The 20,499-nt window shown below is 37.0% G+C and overlaps 1 protein-coding gene across 2 annotated transcripts in view; it reads left to right on the top strand.

Annotated features, from left to right (window-relative positions):
- Window positions 1-539: 539 nt before the first annotated feature.
- The window catches only part of LOC127652695 (trinucleotide repeat-containing gene 18 protein-like), a 105,873-nt gene continuing 85,913 nt past the window's right edge, over window positions 540-20,499 (top strand). For both annotated transcript variants that reach the window (XM_052139004.1, XM_052139003.1), the window contains exons 1-2: window positions 540-690; window positions 1,948-2,283. In XM_052139004.1, the coding sequence (XP_051994964.1) occupies window positions 2,073-2,283 (211 nt within the window). In that variant the 5' untranslated portion in view covers window positions 540-690; window positions 1,948-2,072. The remainder of the gene's footprint in view (window positions 691-1,947; window positions 2,284-20,499) is intronic.

Raw genomic sequence — 20,499 nt, 5'->3', positions numbered from 1 at the left:
ATAGACATATGGGTGAAATCCTTAACTTTTTAACAAATAAACACGCGCAAAACCTTACAAGGGGGTTGAATAATTATCAAGTAATGATAAGCCCTTGGAATAATATGTTAGAAAATCAAATATGTTGAGCACAAATAGCACACAGCCAGCCCTCACATTCTTCCAGCATATGATGCAGTCCAGTTCTCATTAGTGTAGTAGGCCTACTACAACTCATACCATGCATGCTTGGCGACATCGCAACACGATATTATCCTCCACACGTTTAGCCAGTTCATAATATAACAAGTCCGCATTCGTCTTTTTTAATGAGTCGAGTTTAAGCGGCCTTGAATCTGCCCTCCAAAAATTCTTAGCTTGTTTTGATCGTTGAAGTCTTGAAGGAAGGGGGGCTTGAAACAGTTCAACATCCTTGTTCCATAATTGTTTACACAGAGTAAATGGACACTCCGAGAGACCAATCGAATGCGTCGCTGCAGAACGTGTCCGTGTGGGCGGAGCTTGTTTAACAATGCTTGTTTCATTGCAGAACAGTTTACCGAGGGCTACGGCGGTTTGAACGCAGGGCCTTCTCCGTATATGCTTTCGCGCTGCGCCACTACGGATGGTTTGTAAATGGAGTCTAAGACATTTTCCGTCTTACGGATTTCACGAAGAAACTGGATTTTATAAACTGAGTCGCCATTTCAAGTAAGACGCTGAAAGCTGTTATTCCGAATCCGCACCTCATCCGTTACACAGTAAACGTGATGTTTACCATCAAAAGCAAAACCGGAGACACTTTTTGTTTTAAAAAAAAAGAATGTGCTGGTTTCGTGAGAAAAAGCGGAGAATAGTTTGGTTAACAAGGTTAGATTTAGTTGTGCGTTATCCGCAAGTCGCCGAACACCGGGTTTGAATGTATAACGTTTGGGCGGAAAAGTTTCGTTGCTGGAAATGAAAACGGGAAAGTTTGAAACGTGGCTGTCGTCAGGTTTGTGTTGATATCGTGAAGCATAACACTCGCGCATTTAAACCTTGACGTAATCGTTATTTTTTATTTATCGGCGCAATTTTAACATTTTCACGGCACTATTTTAATGGTTTCGATACGGTAAGATCTTGAGTCATTCTGATAAACATGCAACGCTGTATTTAATTCCTGCAATATTAACTGAATTAAATAATACGTGCAAGTATATGTGAAAAAGAAACGAGAAGCAGAATGGCTTGCATTTCATAAACAAATGATAGTAAACTAACATATATTTGAAGTCAATAATACCCAATTCATCGAACCGTTTAGCACGGCTGAACCGAACGATGAGGTAATTCGTTGGTGGGGTTATTATCTTCATCACTATCTTGTTCAGACATTAAAATAGTAATGAGAAGAATACCGTAGTCCATTGTAAATATGCATAACATTTTTTTTTCTTCATGCAAACGTTTCAGCAGAGGTCAACATAATATGTCGCGAGAAGCCACAACATGGAACTAGCTAATTGTGTTCTAGTCACCCAAAATCAATCAGCATGGTTGTAATAGCCTAATATATGCTTTCTATACCAAAATGTGGCGTTTAAATAGCAACTATATGCGGTTCTTGACCTTTTACGTGTAATTATACAATATTACGAACAATTACAATTCTGTCTGTAATCTATTTACACGACTGCTCGGTTTTTACCTAGTACGAGAGAGCCATTACCACCGCTGTTTATCCTAAAACGGACTGTTAGCAAGTAATTTTCAACGTTTTGAAGTCATTTTACAGTATCGTACCTCGTTTGTGTTCTCACCACACGCTATCGAGAAGATTACTCTTTTCCAGTGATCTAGTTTGGATTAAAACTGCGTCATTACATGACAGCCCTGTTTGTTCTATTTCGAAATAATTTTAGATTTAGTTTAGCAGTCATCCGCATATATCCAAGACTAGTTTCTTGTTCTGTTTTGTTTTTATAGGTCGGCAGAATGCCGGATAAGGACACGGATTTGCCTAGAAATATAGGGACATTATAGCCAATGAGACCGGCTCATTCGGAATTACCCGATCGGACTGTTTCTTTGATCAACTTTGGTCATTGTGGATGATGGATGGCCGAGACTTCGGACCTCCCAGATCTGTTCACGTCCCGCCGTCACTGCTCTCGGGGTTGGCCATGGAGTCACACCGACTCGGCGCGGCCGCTGCAGCCGGTAGAATACCACCGTCTCCCGGTCACCTGGGCGCGGGGCACCCGGCGGCTCTACACACTGGAAAATATCTGTCGTCGGCCATGAACATACATTCTCACCACAGTAAGTAGATTTTTTTTATTTATTTCAATTTGCTCATGTTTTAGGGTTTTAATTTAATTTAGCATTTTTAAACGGAAGATGAACAACATCGAAGCGCAAGTGACTTTCGTACTTCTGCTCTCTGGCTTCTGTGTAATGTAGTGGTGTTTGCATATTCGCATTTTGACATTTGGTAAGACTTAACAGTCAGTTGGAAATCCGTGAAATATGGTTTAATTGCACAATTGGGTTTGTTAATAATGTCTTTAATGCATAAAGGCTTTGCGGGGGGCATCATGTTAGCTATCAAACTTGTATATAAAATGCTAGAAAATATAGGAATGATTCCTCTTAATATACATTGTAAAAAAATAAAAAGCAAGCCATGCGTTCAACTGTAGGCTAATCATGAACACATGTATGCGAACAGTTGTTGTTGAAAGCAGCACAGAGTGTATCGTGCAGTGCCGAGTGACAGCGCAGAACTCGCCCGAACGATGTTCTTCCGCTTGCCACAACATAAGGAGAATGCTTAAAACATGGAAAGTATTGCGTGTTGGCACAAGTTTAATTATTTACACGAGGTGTGTTTTGGGCAACATACTTTCAACCACCATCCATTGAAAATCGACGGTATAGATACATGACTGAAATTGCCCCATTTGTTTTCCATCTCTCTCCCGGCCCCCCCACTAGACTGTGGCAAACACTAGAATTATTGCTCTTCTTGAGTAAACTATTGCCTACCTTGTTACTCAGTTGAGATGCTGTGTATTGTCCTTGTGTTTAGTGGTGCTAAACATCTGCTACTCTTTGATAATGTGCTTCATATCAAGGGGAAATTATGTTTGTGAAGGAGCTCCATTTCTAAATCCTTCATTATGTAAATGATCTTGTGTTGTTATGACAAAGGCTTTACATGCAGAGTGTGTCCTACTATAAAGGTAAATAACTGTATGGCGATGTGTGATCTGTTAGTCTTCATTATTGTTGTATGATTGCAGTATTCTTCAAATCATGGAAAATATATGACGGTACAACATAAGAATTTTATTTGAAGAAATGTTCAGACTCAGGGGAACATATATTTTTTTCTGCTACTGTTGTGCTACATATTGCCAGTGGGCCATGATTTACTGTGTGTAATTGAATGTTGATGAGAACATTGTGTTGTGATGTCCCTCTTGACTTTCAAGAATGCCAGAAAAGCTTTGAGGATATTGAGTTATGATGTAAAAAAATAAACTGTTAGTCTTTGCCTCCCTGTGTTCACTGAAGCAGTCAATGCATTTTAGTTTCTATTTTGCCACCTCAGTCAATTATTGGGAAATTGTGGTTACTGTCATGTGCAGTAATCAAAATGAATTTGTTGCAGTTTTATTATGTACTCAAAATAATGGCAGTAGCTGTAGAAATGTTTTTGTAAAACAATGCAATGATGTATTAATATACAGTATAACTATTGTTCATGTCCTGGTGCTGGACCCAATTCAAATAATTTGTAACAAACGTAGAACAGAATGGTATTTAAATCAAACTGTATATAATTGATAGCCGCCTCCCCCCATTCAACTTGAAGATGTAACGCTTTGCAGATGTCAAAGAGAACCTTTAGATCTCTGAAGAAAGAAGATTTTTGCTTTGCACAGTGGTTGTTTATGTGACAGCAGTTTACCATAGATAACCAAGAAAGCTATATATTTGTTGTAGCTGCCCTGACCCTTGACTAATCTCACGTTTTTACACCGTGTCATTGGTTGCTTTATACTGATATATTTGTTACTGCATTCAGGCACCAATTTACCCTTATTTGATTATTAACTTTTATTACTTTATTATTGCCCAGAGCTTTGAGAATTTATACCTTTATCTTACTTGCATAATATTCTTAAGTATAAGAACCAATGCTCTAAATTGACTTAATTTACAAAAACATGTTGTTATTCCACCTAACCTATAACGCAAAGCTTTTATGATTTCAAATGAATTTTGACAACCACTTTGAAGCGGTATCCTAGATTTTAAGGTAAATGCTCATATATAATGTTGTCACAATGACTTCATTCTCACTGGTGTGTTTGTTTGTACTTCATGACTTGTTATACGCTGATCAGCCACAACATTAAAACCACTGGCAGGGGAAGTGAATAATATTTATTATCTCATTACAGTGGCACCTGTCAAGGGGTGGGATATATTAGGCAGCAAGTGAACAGTTCTTCAATTTCATGTGTTAGAAGCAGGAAAATCTGAGCGACTTTGACAAGTGCCAAATTGTGATGGCAAGACGCCTGGGTCAGAGCATCTGCAAAACAGCAGGTCTTGTGGGGTGTTCCCAGAATGCAGTGGTTAGTACCCACCAAAAGTGGTCCAAGGAAGGACAACCGGTGAACTGACTACAGGATCATGGGCGCCCAAGGTTCATCGATAAGCGTGGGAAGCGAAGGCTAGCCTGTCTGGTCCGATCCCACAGAAGAGCTACTGTAGCACAAATTGCTGAAAAACGTAATGCTGGCAATGATAGAAAGATGTCAGAACACAGTGTATCGCAGCTTGCTGCATACCCGCAGACCGGTCAGAGTGCCCATGCCACCACTGAAAGCGCTTACAATGGGCACATGAGTGTTGGAACTGGACCATGGAGCAATGTAAGAAGGTGGACTGGTCTGATTAATCACGTTTTCTTTTAGATCATGTGGACGGCCAGGTGAGTGTGTTCATTTACCTTGGGGAAAAAATGGCTGCAGGATGCACCATGGGAAGAAGGCAGGCAGGCGGAGGCAGTGTAATGCTCTAGGCTATGATCTGCTGGGAAACCTTTTGTCCTGGCATTCATGTGGATCATACTTTGACACGTACCACTGACCTAAAGATTGTTGCAGACCACGTACACCCCTTAATGGTAACAGTATTCCCTGATGGCAGTGGCCTCTTTTAGCAGGATAATGCGCCCTGCCACATTGCAAAACATTTTCAGGAATGGTTTGAGGAACATGACAGAATTCAAGGTGTTGACCTGGCCTCCAAATTCCCCAGATCTCAATTTGACTGAGCATCTATGGGATTTGCTGGACCACTATGTCTGATCCATGGAGGCCCCACCTTGCAACTTACAGGACTTAAAGGATCTGCTGCTAACATCTTGGTGCCAGATACCACAGGACACCTTCAGAGGTCTTATGGAGTCCATGACATGACAAGTCAGAGCTGTTTTGGTTGCACAAGGGGGACTTAAACGACATTAGGCAGGTGGTTTTAATGTTGTGGCTGATCAGTATAAATGGTCCTCATACATGGTAGTAGTGAGTGGATCATATGTTTATGTAATGACTCAGTTTCCTGGGAACTGTCTGAACATTCCATTCTTTCCAATAATAACTGCTCAATAGCCAGATTTCCTCAGTTAGAAATGGAAGCCAGATTTCCTCAGTTAGAAATGGAAACCAGATTTCGGTCCGTTATTCTCCTGGTTGTCCTTCAAAACGACAAGATTCTACAGAATATGTTGTTTGTTATTGTTTTTGAATGGATATATTTGTGGCCAACCTAATGTTGTGGTATAAGCAAAAGGTTTTAAAGTGCAGAAAGCAACATGTAAGTGTACAAAAATTCTAATTGGCTCACCATTCATGCATAATGGTGGGAAGTGAGGTTGTTGTATTTCCAAAGCACTTTGTACATGAACATTGTAAATGAAGCCTGTTTCTGAACCCGAGTCTCAGTGCCAGGTTAGGAGGAGGGAGATTGGCTTCTGTATTTTATTTTTGGATTTAAGTCACACGGTGAAAGACTTTTATGTATGTGAGCATAAATTCATGCCTTAAATTTCATGTGGAGTAACATAATGTGTAATTTGTGTCTTGAATTTACATTGCCTTTTATTGAACATGTGGGGTATAAAAGAAAGCAATTTCATTTTGTTTCATATGTGTGCTTTTCAATGGTTTAAAATGTATTTATATTAGACTGATTTTCTCCCAGTTGTTTGTCATAGTGGATTCTTACTTACGACACCATCTGATAAGGTAAAACCTTATAGATTTGTCCAGAAGAAAGAATTAAAGGAATAGTTCACCCAAAAATTACAATTCTCTCCTAATTTACGTCGTACAATCCCCCGGATGTGTACGACAGCTGAACATTTTTAATAGCATAAAAGTAATCCATAAGACTCTAGTGGTTAAATATATCTTCAGAAGCGATTTGATGGGTATGGCTGAGAAGCAGATCAATATTTAAGTCAAGTTTTTACTATACATTTTCCTCCCTGCTCAGTTGATGTCCACTTTAAATTTCACTTTCACATTCTTCTTTTGTTTTTGGTGATTCACATTCTTCATGCATACAGGGCAGGGAGAAGAATTTCTAGCAAAAATAGATGTAAACATGTGTCTGCTACTCATCCACACCTATTGTATCACTTCTAAGGATAGAGATTTAACCACTTGAATCCTATGGATTATTTTTATGCTGCCTTTTTATATGCTTTTTGGGGCATACAAATTTTGGCACCCATTCACCTTGACTGTATGGACATACAGAGCTGAAATATTCTTCTAAAAATATTCATTTGTGTCCTGCAAGAAGAAAGTCATACGCATCTGTGATGGTGAGTAATGATGAGAGAATTAACATTTTTGGGTGAACTATTACTTTAAGCAATACATCTAGAGGGGTTAGAACCTTACAAGTTGGTAATTTAAATTTCTGGTATTGTTTGTCTCTTATATTTGAGAAAAGTAGCTGTTTGTGCAAGCTAAATGAAGTGCAAGTATCGCTGTTTTCAGAGAATGTGGGTGTACCTTTTTTGGAGTTTTTGCACCAGCTTGTGAAGCAAACATGTATGACACTGAACACTCGTTCCAAAAATTTCACGCATGAATCCAACTCGCCAGATGGCTGTTATTCTTGGATTTCAAAGTGACAACATTTTCTGCTTTACAAATGTTTTTCACCAAAATGTGTTTGCAGATTATTTCTATAGAAAATCAATGTTTTTTTTTGAGGATACAGCTTTTTCTCTGCAATAGAAAAGGCAAGAACCTTCAATAGTTATTGCTTATGAACAACAAATTTATACTCCTAACATTATAATAGAACTATAATTATAATTACACAGCGGGTGTGTAAATTAAGGATGGGTGTAAAAAAAAAAAAAAAAGTTTTTTAACATACAAAAAACAAGTTAAATATAATGCGAATGTGAAATTTATATATTGTTTTATTCACAAACTGTTTCATAATAATGTGACAAACTATGCTGAAATGAACAAAATGCATTAATAAAACATTTTAAAGGAAAACAAATTGCACTCATCTAGAGCTTAGAAACATGGAAACCAGTGCTGACAACATAAGGGAAATGCACATATTCTGAATAAAATCTCAGTCTAAATAAAGGCCATTACATTTTTTTTTTATAATTTCTCATGTTATTATTCAGAAAAAAACAAATGTCTTTTTATGAAATGCGCTCTGCCAATGTAAAGAAATTTAATGAACACATGCTGGAATGCGTTTCTTGTACTGCTTCACAGTTTTTTCCTCCATAAAAGCCATCCTTGTCTGTTGGTTTGTATGAGTCCAACAAGAACTGAATATCAATAGAGTAGAATTCAATAAGAATTAAAATATTACAAGTATTGCTAGAGCTGTGCTAGGCTTTGCTTTCAAACGGCATCATATCTTCTCTCATCAAACACCTCAATGACACACCTACACAGAGTTCCCCAGTGGTCTCAAATGTGCGAGATTTGATGAGGGATTCAGAGGGAAAATACAATATTCAGCATTGCTCACGACTGGCAATGTGCAAAGAAAAGTACATTTGCGATATTCGAGTAGTGTTTTTAATAGTTAACTAGCTGGTGCAGAACTTGTTTAGCCGAAAACTCGTGCACGTCCATCGTGTTAATAGGTAATTTTGTTTGATTTTTTTTTTGTTGTTGTTTCGATTACAATATGTATTATGTTTTTCTTTACATATATTCAGTACATCTCTACAACATTCCTCGTTTGAAGTAATAACTTTTAAAATATGATTTTGTGGCATGTACTTATGACATTTTATGATACTGTAGTTTAGGGACAATGACATTAGAGTGGGTTAATAAAGGAGAGCAAGTTTAAATTGTGTAATACACCGTTTTTGCTTAGTGACATACATGTTCACTGTCTGTCAAAGTAAATTTATCTACCTGGAGATTAAGTGGCTTTTTGAACTTGAAAATTAATAAAAAATGTTTGGCCTGCCTTGTCTAGTTAATAGATTTTGCCTCTCTTTTTGTCTTTTGTTTTGACTGCACATGTTTGAACAAGACACCATTCTTTTTGCTTCCTTGTCTTGATTAGCAATGCGAGCCATGTTTATTATAATAGCCTTGCTAATAGCTGGACGTAATGTTTGCTGAATGCATTTAACATGTAAGGCACGAAATGTGGCTTTTTACTTCATGAGTGCACTTGTATATGTGAAACCATGATGTACCAAAGCATCATGGGAAAATGCTAATTGTTGCATTTTCTTTGAAGTGCAGTGCTTTTTGGAATGTATGATTTATTGATTTTCATATGGTGCATCAGAATCCTGGGGTTGCAGCCCTGCTGGTGGTTTATGGGCTGTTTTTAATAGGGGACCCTGGTGTTTGGCCTTAAGATAGGACTGACTGGCTCCACATGGTTCACTCCCCTCTAGATTTTGGGGTTTATTTTATTGATTCCATTTGAATACCCTCTCTTTGCAAACCCTTAAATGTCAGCTCAGCTTTGAACTTTTGTAATTTCTCTATATTTGTACTTTATACACCCGTGTTGATTCACCCTATGGATAGTTGACTATTTTTCGATTTTATTTTCTGTAATATTGTTTGATATTTTTTAGCTCCAGTGCTTTAATTTGCTCGCTGATGGTGTGCTGCACTTTTAGGGTTTACTTTTATACTTTTCTGTTTGCTCTTCCATCTTAAGAACAATCAAGCGATCAAACTTTCGAAGTATGCACTTGACCGGCCACATTTAACGCATGCGCACTACGATTGCTTTTGATATATTTTTTTAGTACAGTCAGCAGCAGGCTGTCTAAAATAAAAAAAACTGGGCTGCACACAAACGGTCTGCGAGTACTTTGATAATGATAACATTTGCGTCAAGTACACTGTGTGGGAGACGTTCTGGCACCCAGAAAACTAAAGTATATTTTGGCCTTTATGCAGTTTTCATGTTAAAACCATATCCGAAAAGTCTTTAAAATCATGTTAACACGCATAATAATATTTATGTGAATCCCAAATATTCCTTTCAGGAGATAAATTTAGTGTGATGAAATCAACCTTTTCTGTGTAAAGTTGTATACAATTTGACAACTTGCCATGCTGTAATCCGGGTAAAACATATGTCCTAGTGTGATTAAGCACAAAAGGATGCAGATGAATTAAATAATTGTAAGATTTGCATGTGCTGCGTGCTTCAAAGTGGTTAGCTGCGTATGAACTCAAGTACTGCCGGAGGAAGTATTGTTTTTTTTTAATTAAGGATGCACGTTTCGTCCAGTAAAATGGTACGTTCTTTAGGGATAAATGCAAGTAGTATAAACAGACCGTGTTTAACACAGGTTTTTGTGAGACTATGGTGGGTGGACCTCAAACCCTTTAGGGCGTTCTGGGGGCATGCGCCCCCATAATATATTTTTTACATTTTAAAGATGAATGCATTAATCTGGTGCACTTTGAGGATAAAATTAAGAGGCTAGATCTATGAAGAACTTTGTGCTCTTGTAAACAATCTTGTGCTGATGACATGTCAAAGTCTCACCCACAAAGCATTGTAAACAAGACTGAGTTTAATGGAGTTCACAAATGGTCAAAACACAAAATCGACTAGAGCATACAGTTGAACCAGGGCTCAACATTAATCAATGTCATGTGCTTGTCCTCCGGACAAATAAATTGGTCATTCACTTTACAAAAATATACTTGTACGGAGAGAAACAGAAAATACAAATTAAGAAAATTCTGTGCTTTTTAACGTTTATCAAGTTTTCAAGTAAACATTCAGAATGAAATGCAACATAAAACTACTGGTCTTATGATTATAATACATTAATACATTTTAAAGCTACTAAAGTTACCCAGTCAGCTGAGTCAAGAACATTTAGTGTGTTTTAATTATTTATTTATTTTTTTTTAATGTTTTTTTTTTTATTATAATGACAGCAGCAGGTCTATTAGCTTACACGCAGCAATAGAATGGGACCCGCCACGGCTGACCATATAAAACATGGATCCGGATCCATACGGGTCCCAGGTCGGGTCCTCGGGTTAGGGTGAACCTGTGAAGACTTCTAGTGTGAAGCACCTGCAGACTATATATTTAAAGCAATGTTTTCCTAATTATAAAAAACACTTCAAGGAAACATGCAAAAGTTAAAATTTTATTATTTACATTAATATGTTAACTTTTAAATAGGTTAAAGAAATGTTGTAAATGGCATTTAACAAAAAAAGCTGTTACATTGTTATTTCAGCCTTTTTTCCTTTTTGAGTTTCTCCTGTACTGACAGGCCCACCGGCGTGAGTTCTTTAATGTGCACTGTAATTAAAAAAAAGTCTTACCTTCACAGCAGATGCACCGAAGAACAAATGATATATTATCAAGCATATAAATGTATAAATTTAGAAATGTTATGATTCTTGATAAGATGGCTATGCACGCCGCCATATTGTTTACATGCAATGCAACATTGGATTTTGAGTTCGTGATAGAAGCATAAAATGTTCTAAAAACCTAGCACTTCCACTTTCCCAGCACCAGAAGTGGTTAGAATGAGTGAAGTGTGGAGTAGGAGAAGGTTTGAGTGGATTGACTAGTTTGTATATTCTTTGTTTAATGTCAGAAAGCATGGCCGCATCACTGCATCAAAACAGTGCACTCTGACATTAACGGCTTTAAACTTTTATTTAGTAATTGTTTGAATGTTTGTATAACATAAAAGAATAAAGAAATTGTTATGTTGAAAACATCATTTGAGCAGCCGATTCATTATGAACAACCACTTCTGTCCCACTTTTGCTGGTAAACAGCAGCAAGATTTACCGGTTTGTTCGTATGCGTCTGAGCCTAGTGCAATCACACCTGTTTGATCGTATGTGCGAAAGGGTAATCTGTTCATTATAGACATCTTTTGGCTTCACCAGAAGTGACTGTTCTGCCCAATCTAGTTTATCTCATCAGGAAGGTAACAAACCCTTATTTATACCCTGAAGGGTGATTAAGGTGTAAAACCGCTTATAAAAATGGCTTTTGCCATCCAGGTGTTATCCTTCCCCCTCTATAAATGTGGAAGTTTCAAGGATATAGGAACATTCCTATAAAGAGCAGTTGGAGGAAGGTGCTAAACCAATGATTTTTTTATTTAGCAACGGGATGCGGCAAAAGTCAAATTAATATGCGCTAGTCCTCAGTGCTGTCTGGTTCCATCATGGACAAACTTATTCTGTGATCTGCCCACAGCATGGGCCAGGAGCTGGCTGTTATAGACAGTATGAGACCTATCTCTCATTGTGATCTAGTGTGACAGGCGAGGAGAGGCTGAAAGGATGAATAGTAAAATGGAGTCCCGTCCCCCCATCCTGAGTGGTATGGCAGAAGAGAAGGCACTTATGGAAGGAAACTGGGGGAAGTGTGTAAATGTCCTGAAGCCTTGACTTTCCTCTGAATTAAACATTAAGTGTTTAGTGTCCTGGTGCGTAGACTCCATTTGTTCATCCCACATGGGTTATGCACTGTGCACATTTTGAAATAAAATGCCCTGGCTGTTGGACAAGTTAACATGAATCTGTTTTATGAGGATAGGGTATCACTGCCAGTCGTTTGCAGCTTTCTTTTTCTGTGTTTAGTGGTTGGATGATTTACAGTTTTTATTGTAAAAGAGAGGGAATGTAAACAGGCTTTTTTCTCCCTTTTTTTTTTTTTGAAGGTTTTTAGCTATTTTTGCTCTGTTAGCGTTTGATCTAAGCTCTACCTTCATAATGCTTCTCAAATAATTCTGGAAATGCCATGAACTACTTGTAAATTCCCTTAATAATTATCCTGTTTTACTGCAGAGGTGGGGAAATGGAACACCTTGGCTTAATAAATCCTTGATTTAACATCTGCTCGAAGTGGCAGTGGAAAAAAACTTTATTAAAATATATAATTTGACGGTAAGTGATTGGAAGGCTGATTAGATCAGGTTTCTATGTTGCAGAGCCTCTTGGCCTAGAAAAAAATGCAGCATGTCTATGCTGTTTAATTTGGATCCAGTTCTAAAGGACAAGGCAGAAATAGCTTGCTGATTTATGCTAAATTTACATTAGCTCATTCTTTTTATATCACTTATTGGGATTTTTAGTTGATAATTGTATCTAATTTTGCACCCATTGTTTGAAAAAAAAAAAAAAAAAAAAAAAAGGCAGGATCCATTCAGTGATGGAAAGTACAGAGCTACTTAGAAGACGGGCGAGTTTTGTGTGCCCTCGCAATAGTTTTGCATTCCCTCACAATACATTTACCATGCTCTTACTATAGTAACTAGTGTTGTCACGGTACCAAAATTTCAGTAGTCGGTACCAATACCAGTGAAATTTCACGGTACTCGATACCATTTTCGGTACCTAAGTAAAACACAAAAACAGGTTACTGATCAACACTCTTTTATTAACAAAGTTAACAAAACATTAGCAGCAGAACGAAGAACAGAAATATGCCATTGAGCAACACTTTAATTTAAATATATAATATTTTAATTATAACAAAACTGAACAATGTATGCTTAAAGTATTTTTGAACACTTGTATAAGATTTGCTTAAACTTTTGCAAATTTTAATTTAAGTTTTTACCAAGTACTAAAAAACAAAACCTAAATAAACAAGCATAAATATAATGAATAAAAAAACATTTCCAAACTAATATGCAAAGTGCTCTCTTATTAATAAAGCTGCATATTGCCAATTTTCTTCATAAGAAATGTATAGTGATATATATATATATATATATATATATATGATTAAATCAGTCTCGTTCTAATCTAGCTTCATTAAGTGTGCGTGCGCGAGGTATGAGTTCCCCGAGACAGAGTCTCTCTCAGCCGGGTGCAGTTTCAATCTCTCCCCCTTAGATCAGACATTAGCGCAACTTATAGAAGAGGCACCGACCACACAGAGAAATGCCAGTTTCTTAGTTTATAGTTATTAACATGATCTGCTTCTGTATTATTTGAACTTTAATAAAGCTATAACGCATTAAATTTGACTGCATTTAAGATGTAACGCTGGGCTGTTTCCTTTAAAGAGCTCCGCCTCTTTGGGATCTACATAATATAAACTGTGAGAATTTAAACTCACCTGCTTTATTTGCTTGAATAAATCTGGGTGTCTGTCTTTCATGTGCTTTATTAAGTTTGATGTGTTTCCTCCTTTCGTCAGAAAATTGTGAAAGCAGCGTTTACAAATAGGTTTTTGCTGATCTGTGGTTTTTCCCTTTTCATCAGCCTCAAATTACCTGGCAACACTAATAGTAACCATATTTTAACCTTGATATTTGTAGTACACCTATATATATATATATATATATATATATATATATATATATATATATATATATATATATATTAGGGCTGGGATAAACGATTATTTTTTAAACTATTAATCTAGCTGATTATATTTTCGATGCATCGATTAATCTAACGATTCATTTTTCCAGTCCGATTCGATTACGATTCTATTTCGATTAGATTATCTCCCCATTAATTGACTAATAGCAATTTATACATGTTGATTTACATATCTGAATGAAAAAAAAAAAGAATTCCTTAACATTGCAATATATGTTTATTGCTCTTAAAATTCCAAAATAAAAGACTATACAAGTGCAGAGTAATGCATTCTTAGTCAGAGGTAGCATTCAATAAAACCTTGAAGCCTTGAAAACACATAGGCCTAGCTTACTGAAAAAAAGTGCGTCTTGTAATTCTTCATTCACATGCAAATAACAACTTACACTCTGACACTTTCCTTTCACCTTAAGAATAGTGTGTGTGTGTGTGTGTATGTGTGCGCGCAAGCGCTGGTGCATTGCCGTGGTGCTAGAATGGAAGGCCATCTCCATTTTGCAAAGACGACATATCATTAGAATTGAAAGAATTCCCATACTTTAGAGGAACGAGTGCCTTGCACTTCTGATAGTCTGAGGAGCCACTCGTGTTGCTACTACTGTCCGGCGCCGCCATCTTTGTTTTGGATCTGACGAGTCGACGCGCATATTGTCCGTCAACGTATTTTTTGCGTCCGTCGACGTGTTGTCCCAGCCCTAATATATATATTAGTGCCAAGAACACTGGACAAATGTTGCCTGGTCTGATGAGTCTCGATTTCTGTTGAGACATTCAGATGGTAGAGTCAGAATTTGGTGTAAACCGAATGAGAACATGGATCCATCATGCCTTGTTACCACTGTGCAGGCTGGTGGTATATATATATATATATATATACACTCACCAAGGATTATTAGGAACAGCTGTTCAATTTCTCATTAATGCAATTATCTAATCAATCAATCTCATGGCAGTTGCTTCAATGCATTTAGGGGTGTGGTCCTGGTCAAGACAATCTCCTGAACTCCAAACTGAATGTCAGAATGGGAAAGAAAGGTGATTTAAGCAATTTTGAGCGTGGCATGGTTGTTGGTGCCAGATGGGCCGGTCTGAGTATTTCACAATCTGCTCAGTTACTGGGATTTTCATACACAACCATTTCTAGGGTTTACAAAGAATGGTTTGAAAAGGGAAAAACATCCAGTATGCGGCAGTCCTGTGGGCGAAAATGCCTTGTTGATGCTAGAGGTCAGAGGAGAATGGGCCGACTGATTCAAGCTGATAGAAGAGCAACTTTGCCTGAAATAACCACTCGCTACAACCGAGGTATGCAGCAAAGCATTTGTGAAGCCACAACATGCACAACCTTGAGGCGGATGGGCTACAACAGCAGAAGACCCCACCGGTACCACTCATCTCCACTACAAATAGGAAAAAGAGGCTACAATTTGCAAGAGCTCACCAAAATTGGACAGTTGAAGACTGGACAAATGTTGCCTGGTCTGATGAGTCTCGATTTCTGTTGAGACATTCAGATGGTAGAGTCAGAATTTGGTGTAAACCGAATGAGAACATGGATCCATCATGCCTTGTTACCACTGTGCAGGCTGGTGGTGGTGGTGTAATGGTGTGGGGGATGTTTTCTTGGCACACTTTAGGCCCCTTAGTGCCAATTGGGCATCGTTTAAATGCCACGGCCTACCTGAGCATTGTTTCTAACCATGTCCATCCCTTTATGGCCACCATGTACCCATCCTCTGATGGCTACTTCCAGCAGGATAATGCACCATGTCACAAAGCTCGAATCATTTCAAATTGGTTTCTTGAACATGACAATGAGTTCACTGTACTAAAATGGCCCCCACAGTCACCAGATCTCAACCCAATAGAGCATCTTTGGGATGTGGTGGAACGGGAGCGTCGTGCCCTGAATGTGCATCTCACAAATCTCCATCAACTGCAAGATGCTATCCTATGAATATGGGCCAACATTTCTAAAGAATGCTTTCAGCACCTTGTTGAATCAATGCCACGTAGAATTAAGGCAGTTCTGAAGGCGAAAGGGGGTCAAACACAGTATTAGTATGGTGTTCCTAATAATCCTTTAGGTGAGTGTATATATGAAAATAACTATTGTAATAAAAATGTATTTTTTGGTTATCATGGTTTTGAAAATCATAGTAACCTTAAGAATGATCATGGTTAACCTATAGTACAACCATGGTTATGAATGCATACATAAATATATTAATTCAGTACTGTATTAAAACCATAATTTCCACCAAAAAACATAAGATGGATAGCATACCTCATACGAGTCATGGTTACTACCATATTACTATAGTAAAACCATAGTTAAACTGTTATTTTCATAATAAAACCATAACCACAAAATTGATTAATAGTAACATAGTTTGTTTTCCTGTATAATCACTATGGTTTCACTATGGAAATCATGGCTACTGTAGTAAAACCAAGTTAAATTTATTGCGAACACTACACTGATTGCGAAGGAACACTACACTGACACATTGCGAGGGAACGCTAAATTATTTCAGAAAAAAGATCCCTGCCCTATCCTCTACAGGGTCCTTAAAGTCTTAAACCTTAAATTTACTTTTTAAAATTTAAGACCATAAAAACTCTTCTATATCTTAAATAAATTACAAGAAGTCTTACATTTTGGGGTGTGAATAGAGGAGATGCTTAAAACAGCTGAATCAGTCAAATCATCTCTCTCTCGTGCATCCGTCATTTAGTAGCTGGCGCTTGGGTTTAGTGCGAGCGCACGTAGAGAAGCGCATTTTCACTGAACTTACGATTTTACACTTGTATAAACCTTCATAAACCTGTTAATCAGAAATGCAAATGGCGTTATTTTGCATCTCTGCAAGCGAGCACTAACACTGTTGCTTCTGCTTATAATTGACATAGCTGTCAAATTTAAAATTTGCAAGTGTGTGAGGTTGGAGCGGTCTTTTGACGCCTTTCAAATCATTGCACTTCCTTATTTTACATCACCTGTGACAAAAATGGTAAAGCTTAACCAAACTACTCAGCTGCAGAGTTATCCTTGTTATATCTCCCATCTCCACCTCTTTTGAGCTCCATCTGACATAAATGGGTGATTTCTCTGCCATCTGAATCAGTCAATTTACATTTGTTTTTATAATATACAAAACTATAATAATATAATTATATGAAATTATAATATACATAATATGAAAATATATTCCCTATATTTAAAATTTAGAATAGAATCTGTTCTAAATAATAGATTACTCTTTACATAACTAATTATGCAGCACAGTTCTCTTTCATAATTTAATCTATTAACATTTTCAATACATATTTTCAACTTTAAACGGCCATTTTTAATGTAACTAGATATTTCACACAAAAATTTAAATTGTCATCACCTCCCATCATGCTGTTGCAAACCGGTATGACTTTCTTATTTCAGTGGATATCAAAAGGAGGTATTAGGGAGTTTCAGTCACCATTCACTTACATTGAATGAAAAACAAGATGCAGTGACCGTGAATTTTGACTGCGACTAAACGTTTGGCTTAACATCTCCTTTTTTGTTCCTCTGCAGAGAAAAAATCATACAGACTCAAGGATAACCAGTGATGATCGATGAAATGAACTGCCCTTTAACTACTACCTGTTAACGTATTTGGTAAAGGTATCTTCCAAGAAAAAAATAATAAAATATATATATATATATATATATATATATATATATATATATATGATAGATATAGATATAGATATAGATATAGATATAGATATAGATATATATAGATATATATAGATATAGATATAGATATATATAGATATAGATATATATAGATATATAGATATATATATAGATATATATATATATATATAGATATATATATATATATATGTTATTTAGCACATGCTAGACCTTATTCACAACAGCACCAGATTTAATTTTTGACAAGAACGAGGATGTGCTGGATAGACGTGCAGTCTTTTCAATGGGCTGTTCTTCAGTTTAAAATGTTTTTTGGATCGTTCCGCAGACAAAACATTGGAAAAATATGTTTTCAAGGACACTTAGTAGACAAAAAACTCCAGACAACATGAGTTGTGGAAAATTAGATGGGATATTGGAGCTTTTTACAGATTTAAACCGTGCATGCATTGAAGAGATGATAAGTCTATCCATCACAGTAAGTGGTGGCAGAAAGCCCGCTGACTGTTGTGTTAGATTTGATAGAAATTGTCTTAAAGTTTCCTTTTTTTGGCCTTAAAAAGTATTACATTTCATTCCTTCGAACCTGCAGAAACCCTGCTCTAAGGGAAAAGCCTGTAAATATCAGATACATTTAAATTGGAATGGAACATGGAAATGTCATTGAAATATATTGATCAAAAAGTGTCTGTCAACTTCTTGAGCTTGGACTTTGACTGCTTCACTGGAAGATAATTTTACAATTTGTCATCTACAGAAATGTTTTGTTGGTATAAGACGATAATGGCATTTTACAATACACTGAGCCACTAGCTGTAGTAATTAGCGATCTCATCAGATGTTGTTAACTGCAAGTGCACTCTCGCACATGAGGCTGAAGGATGGCCAAAGGGCAGTGAGGGAGGTGTTTGGACCGGCCAGTGTGAGGTTTGGGTAGTACGTGATGGGGGATGGGGCACACAGGGGAGCAGTGACCTAACCTGGGATTAGGCCATGCCTTAAAGCTAACAAAGGATGTGAAATGAAAGCCATTGCTGTAGCCCTGCTCTCATATCACTGACTCTTGTTACAGCGCCTGCATCAAAGTGCTGAAGACCCTCGGGTGATTTTGGCCTGCCCAGCTCTTCCAAACACTTATCACATGCATACTGTTTCCTTTAGTTTCATTTAACCTGGATTTTCATGGGAAAATTTTGTTTGGTTTTGAGCAGAAAGGAACTACTATTAAACCAAGATCGGGTTCCCACGCATCCTAAACTTTTGCAATGCAGTTTTCCAGTTATGGAAAAGTCATGGAAAATGAGGGAAAAAATGTCCTGGAGAATATTTTCATATTCTAAAGCTGTTTGACTGTCACTAACAAGGTTTTTGTTACATGTTCAAAAAACATGGTAACATGGGGGCTGGTGAACTAATGGATAGGTTTAAAAAAATAAACAAATTGGTATCGCTTTGTTAGTGCTGGCGCCTGCATGTTGTGAAACAACATCAACGGTTGACTGTCATGAATGAAGTCCTGTCACTTAAGCTCTTAGCTCACCTGCTGGCATCTCTGCCAAAATAGTTTAAGTATTGACATAGCCTAGTTCAAAATGATTTGAATTAATGATCCAACATTAATTTAAAAAACAGAGTTGTAAACTTCATATCCTGAGGTGGTAGCATGGTGATACTGCCTATATACATTTGAATTAATTTTTTGTAATTAAATGATTGGAATCCGCTTAGACTGCAGTTGCCAAATTTGTATGAAATCTTAAAAGGCTGAGATTTAAAGGTGCACTCAGTACGTTTTTGAAAATGCCGTCTTGGACTTATACTGACACCTAGGGGCATGGATGCAGTATCATTCAAACTCAAAAGTTTTTAGTAACAGATGCCATTGTAGAAATGTATTATACCTAATCCTCCATGATTCATTTAATTCCTTAGTGAAAGGGTTGTTACTGAAATTAAGTGAGTAGTATTTGGTTGGACATATGATACTAACATGGCAGCCTCCATGAGGGGACCCTCTCCATGTAGGATAGTCATCGTTTCATGTGTTTGAAAAATTCTATTAATTGCTTTTAGAAGTAAAACTTTTTAAATGAGGGAAAAATTACTTGGTGCACCTTTAATGAAATAAATATATAATCTGCATGTGCTGCAAGTCTCAAAATGAATGAGTGAAGCCAGCCACTCGTAAACTGACAACACAGAGTCATGAGTATCATTTGTAGATGCAGGTCTACACATTGCGACAGATTAGATTAAAAATTATAATGTGCAAATAGAAGTTTTAACGCACACAACAAGTTCTGTTTCTCTCGCTTGGTAAATCCACAAATTATATTGTGCTATAAACAGCGTTGCAATAGTGAACATGTAAAATCAGTCTGTTTACTTCACTATTGCAAAATATGACACATTTCAGGGTCAAGGTAATTTTACCTTTGAGCTGCGCGTGGGGCCGAGGTCAAGAACCTCAACTTTAGGTGCTGCACGCAAACACAAGCAGCAGAAACTGAGAGGCAATCAATTAAAACAAGATTATTCCGTTTACCCGCAAGCCTGTGAGTATCTAGATGCTTAGAGAAAACAAACTTAAAGATGGTGAGCTTTGGAAACACTGGATCCAGCAAGAAAATACCTTGTGATGTGTTCCTCTTATAGGCTATTCTTATTTATGGTTGACAGATTTATTTATTTTTTGGTTGAAATACATTTAGTATTATATGCTTTATAACAAAGCAAGAAATAAGAAAATGTTTATCTGTGGTGTGTTAGTGTTTTATCTTAACATGATTATTAGTATCGCAGCTTTTTAACACTGGACTATATAGCAAACTGCTTATTCGGTGTTGAGAGAAACACAAACACCAAAATAAATGCTTGATTTAAACG

Source organism: Xyrauchen texanus, chromosome 12, assembly GCF_025860055.1.
Source record: "Xyrauchen texanus isolate HMW12.3.18 chromosome 12, RBS_HiC_50CHRs, whole genome shotgun sequence".
Lineage (NCBI taxonomy): Eukaryota > Metazoa > Chordata > Actinopteri > Cypriniformes > Catostomidae > Xyrauchen > Xyrauchen texanus.
This window is presented reverse-complemented; position numbering and strand designations above follow the sequence as displayed.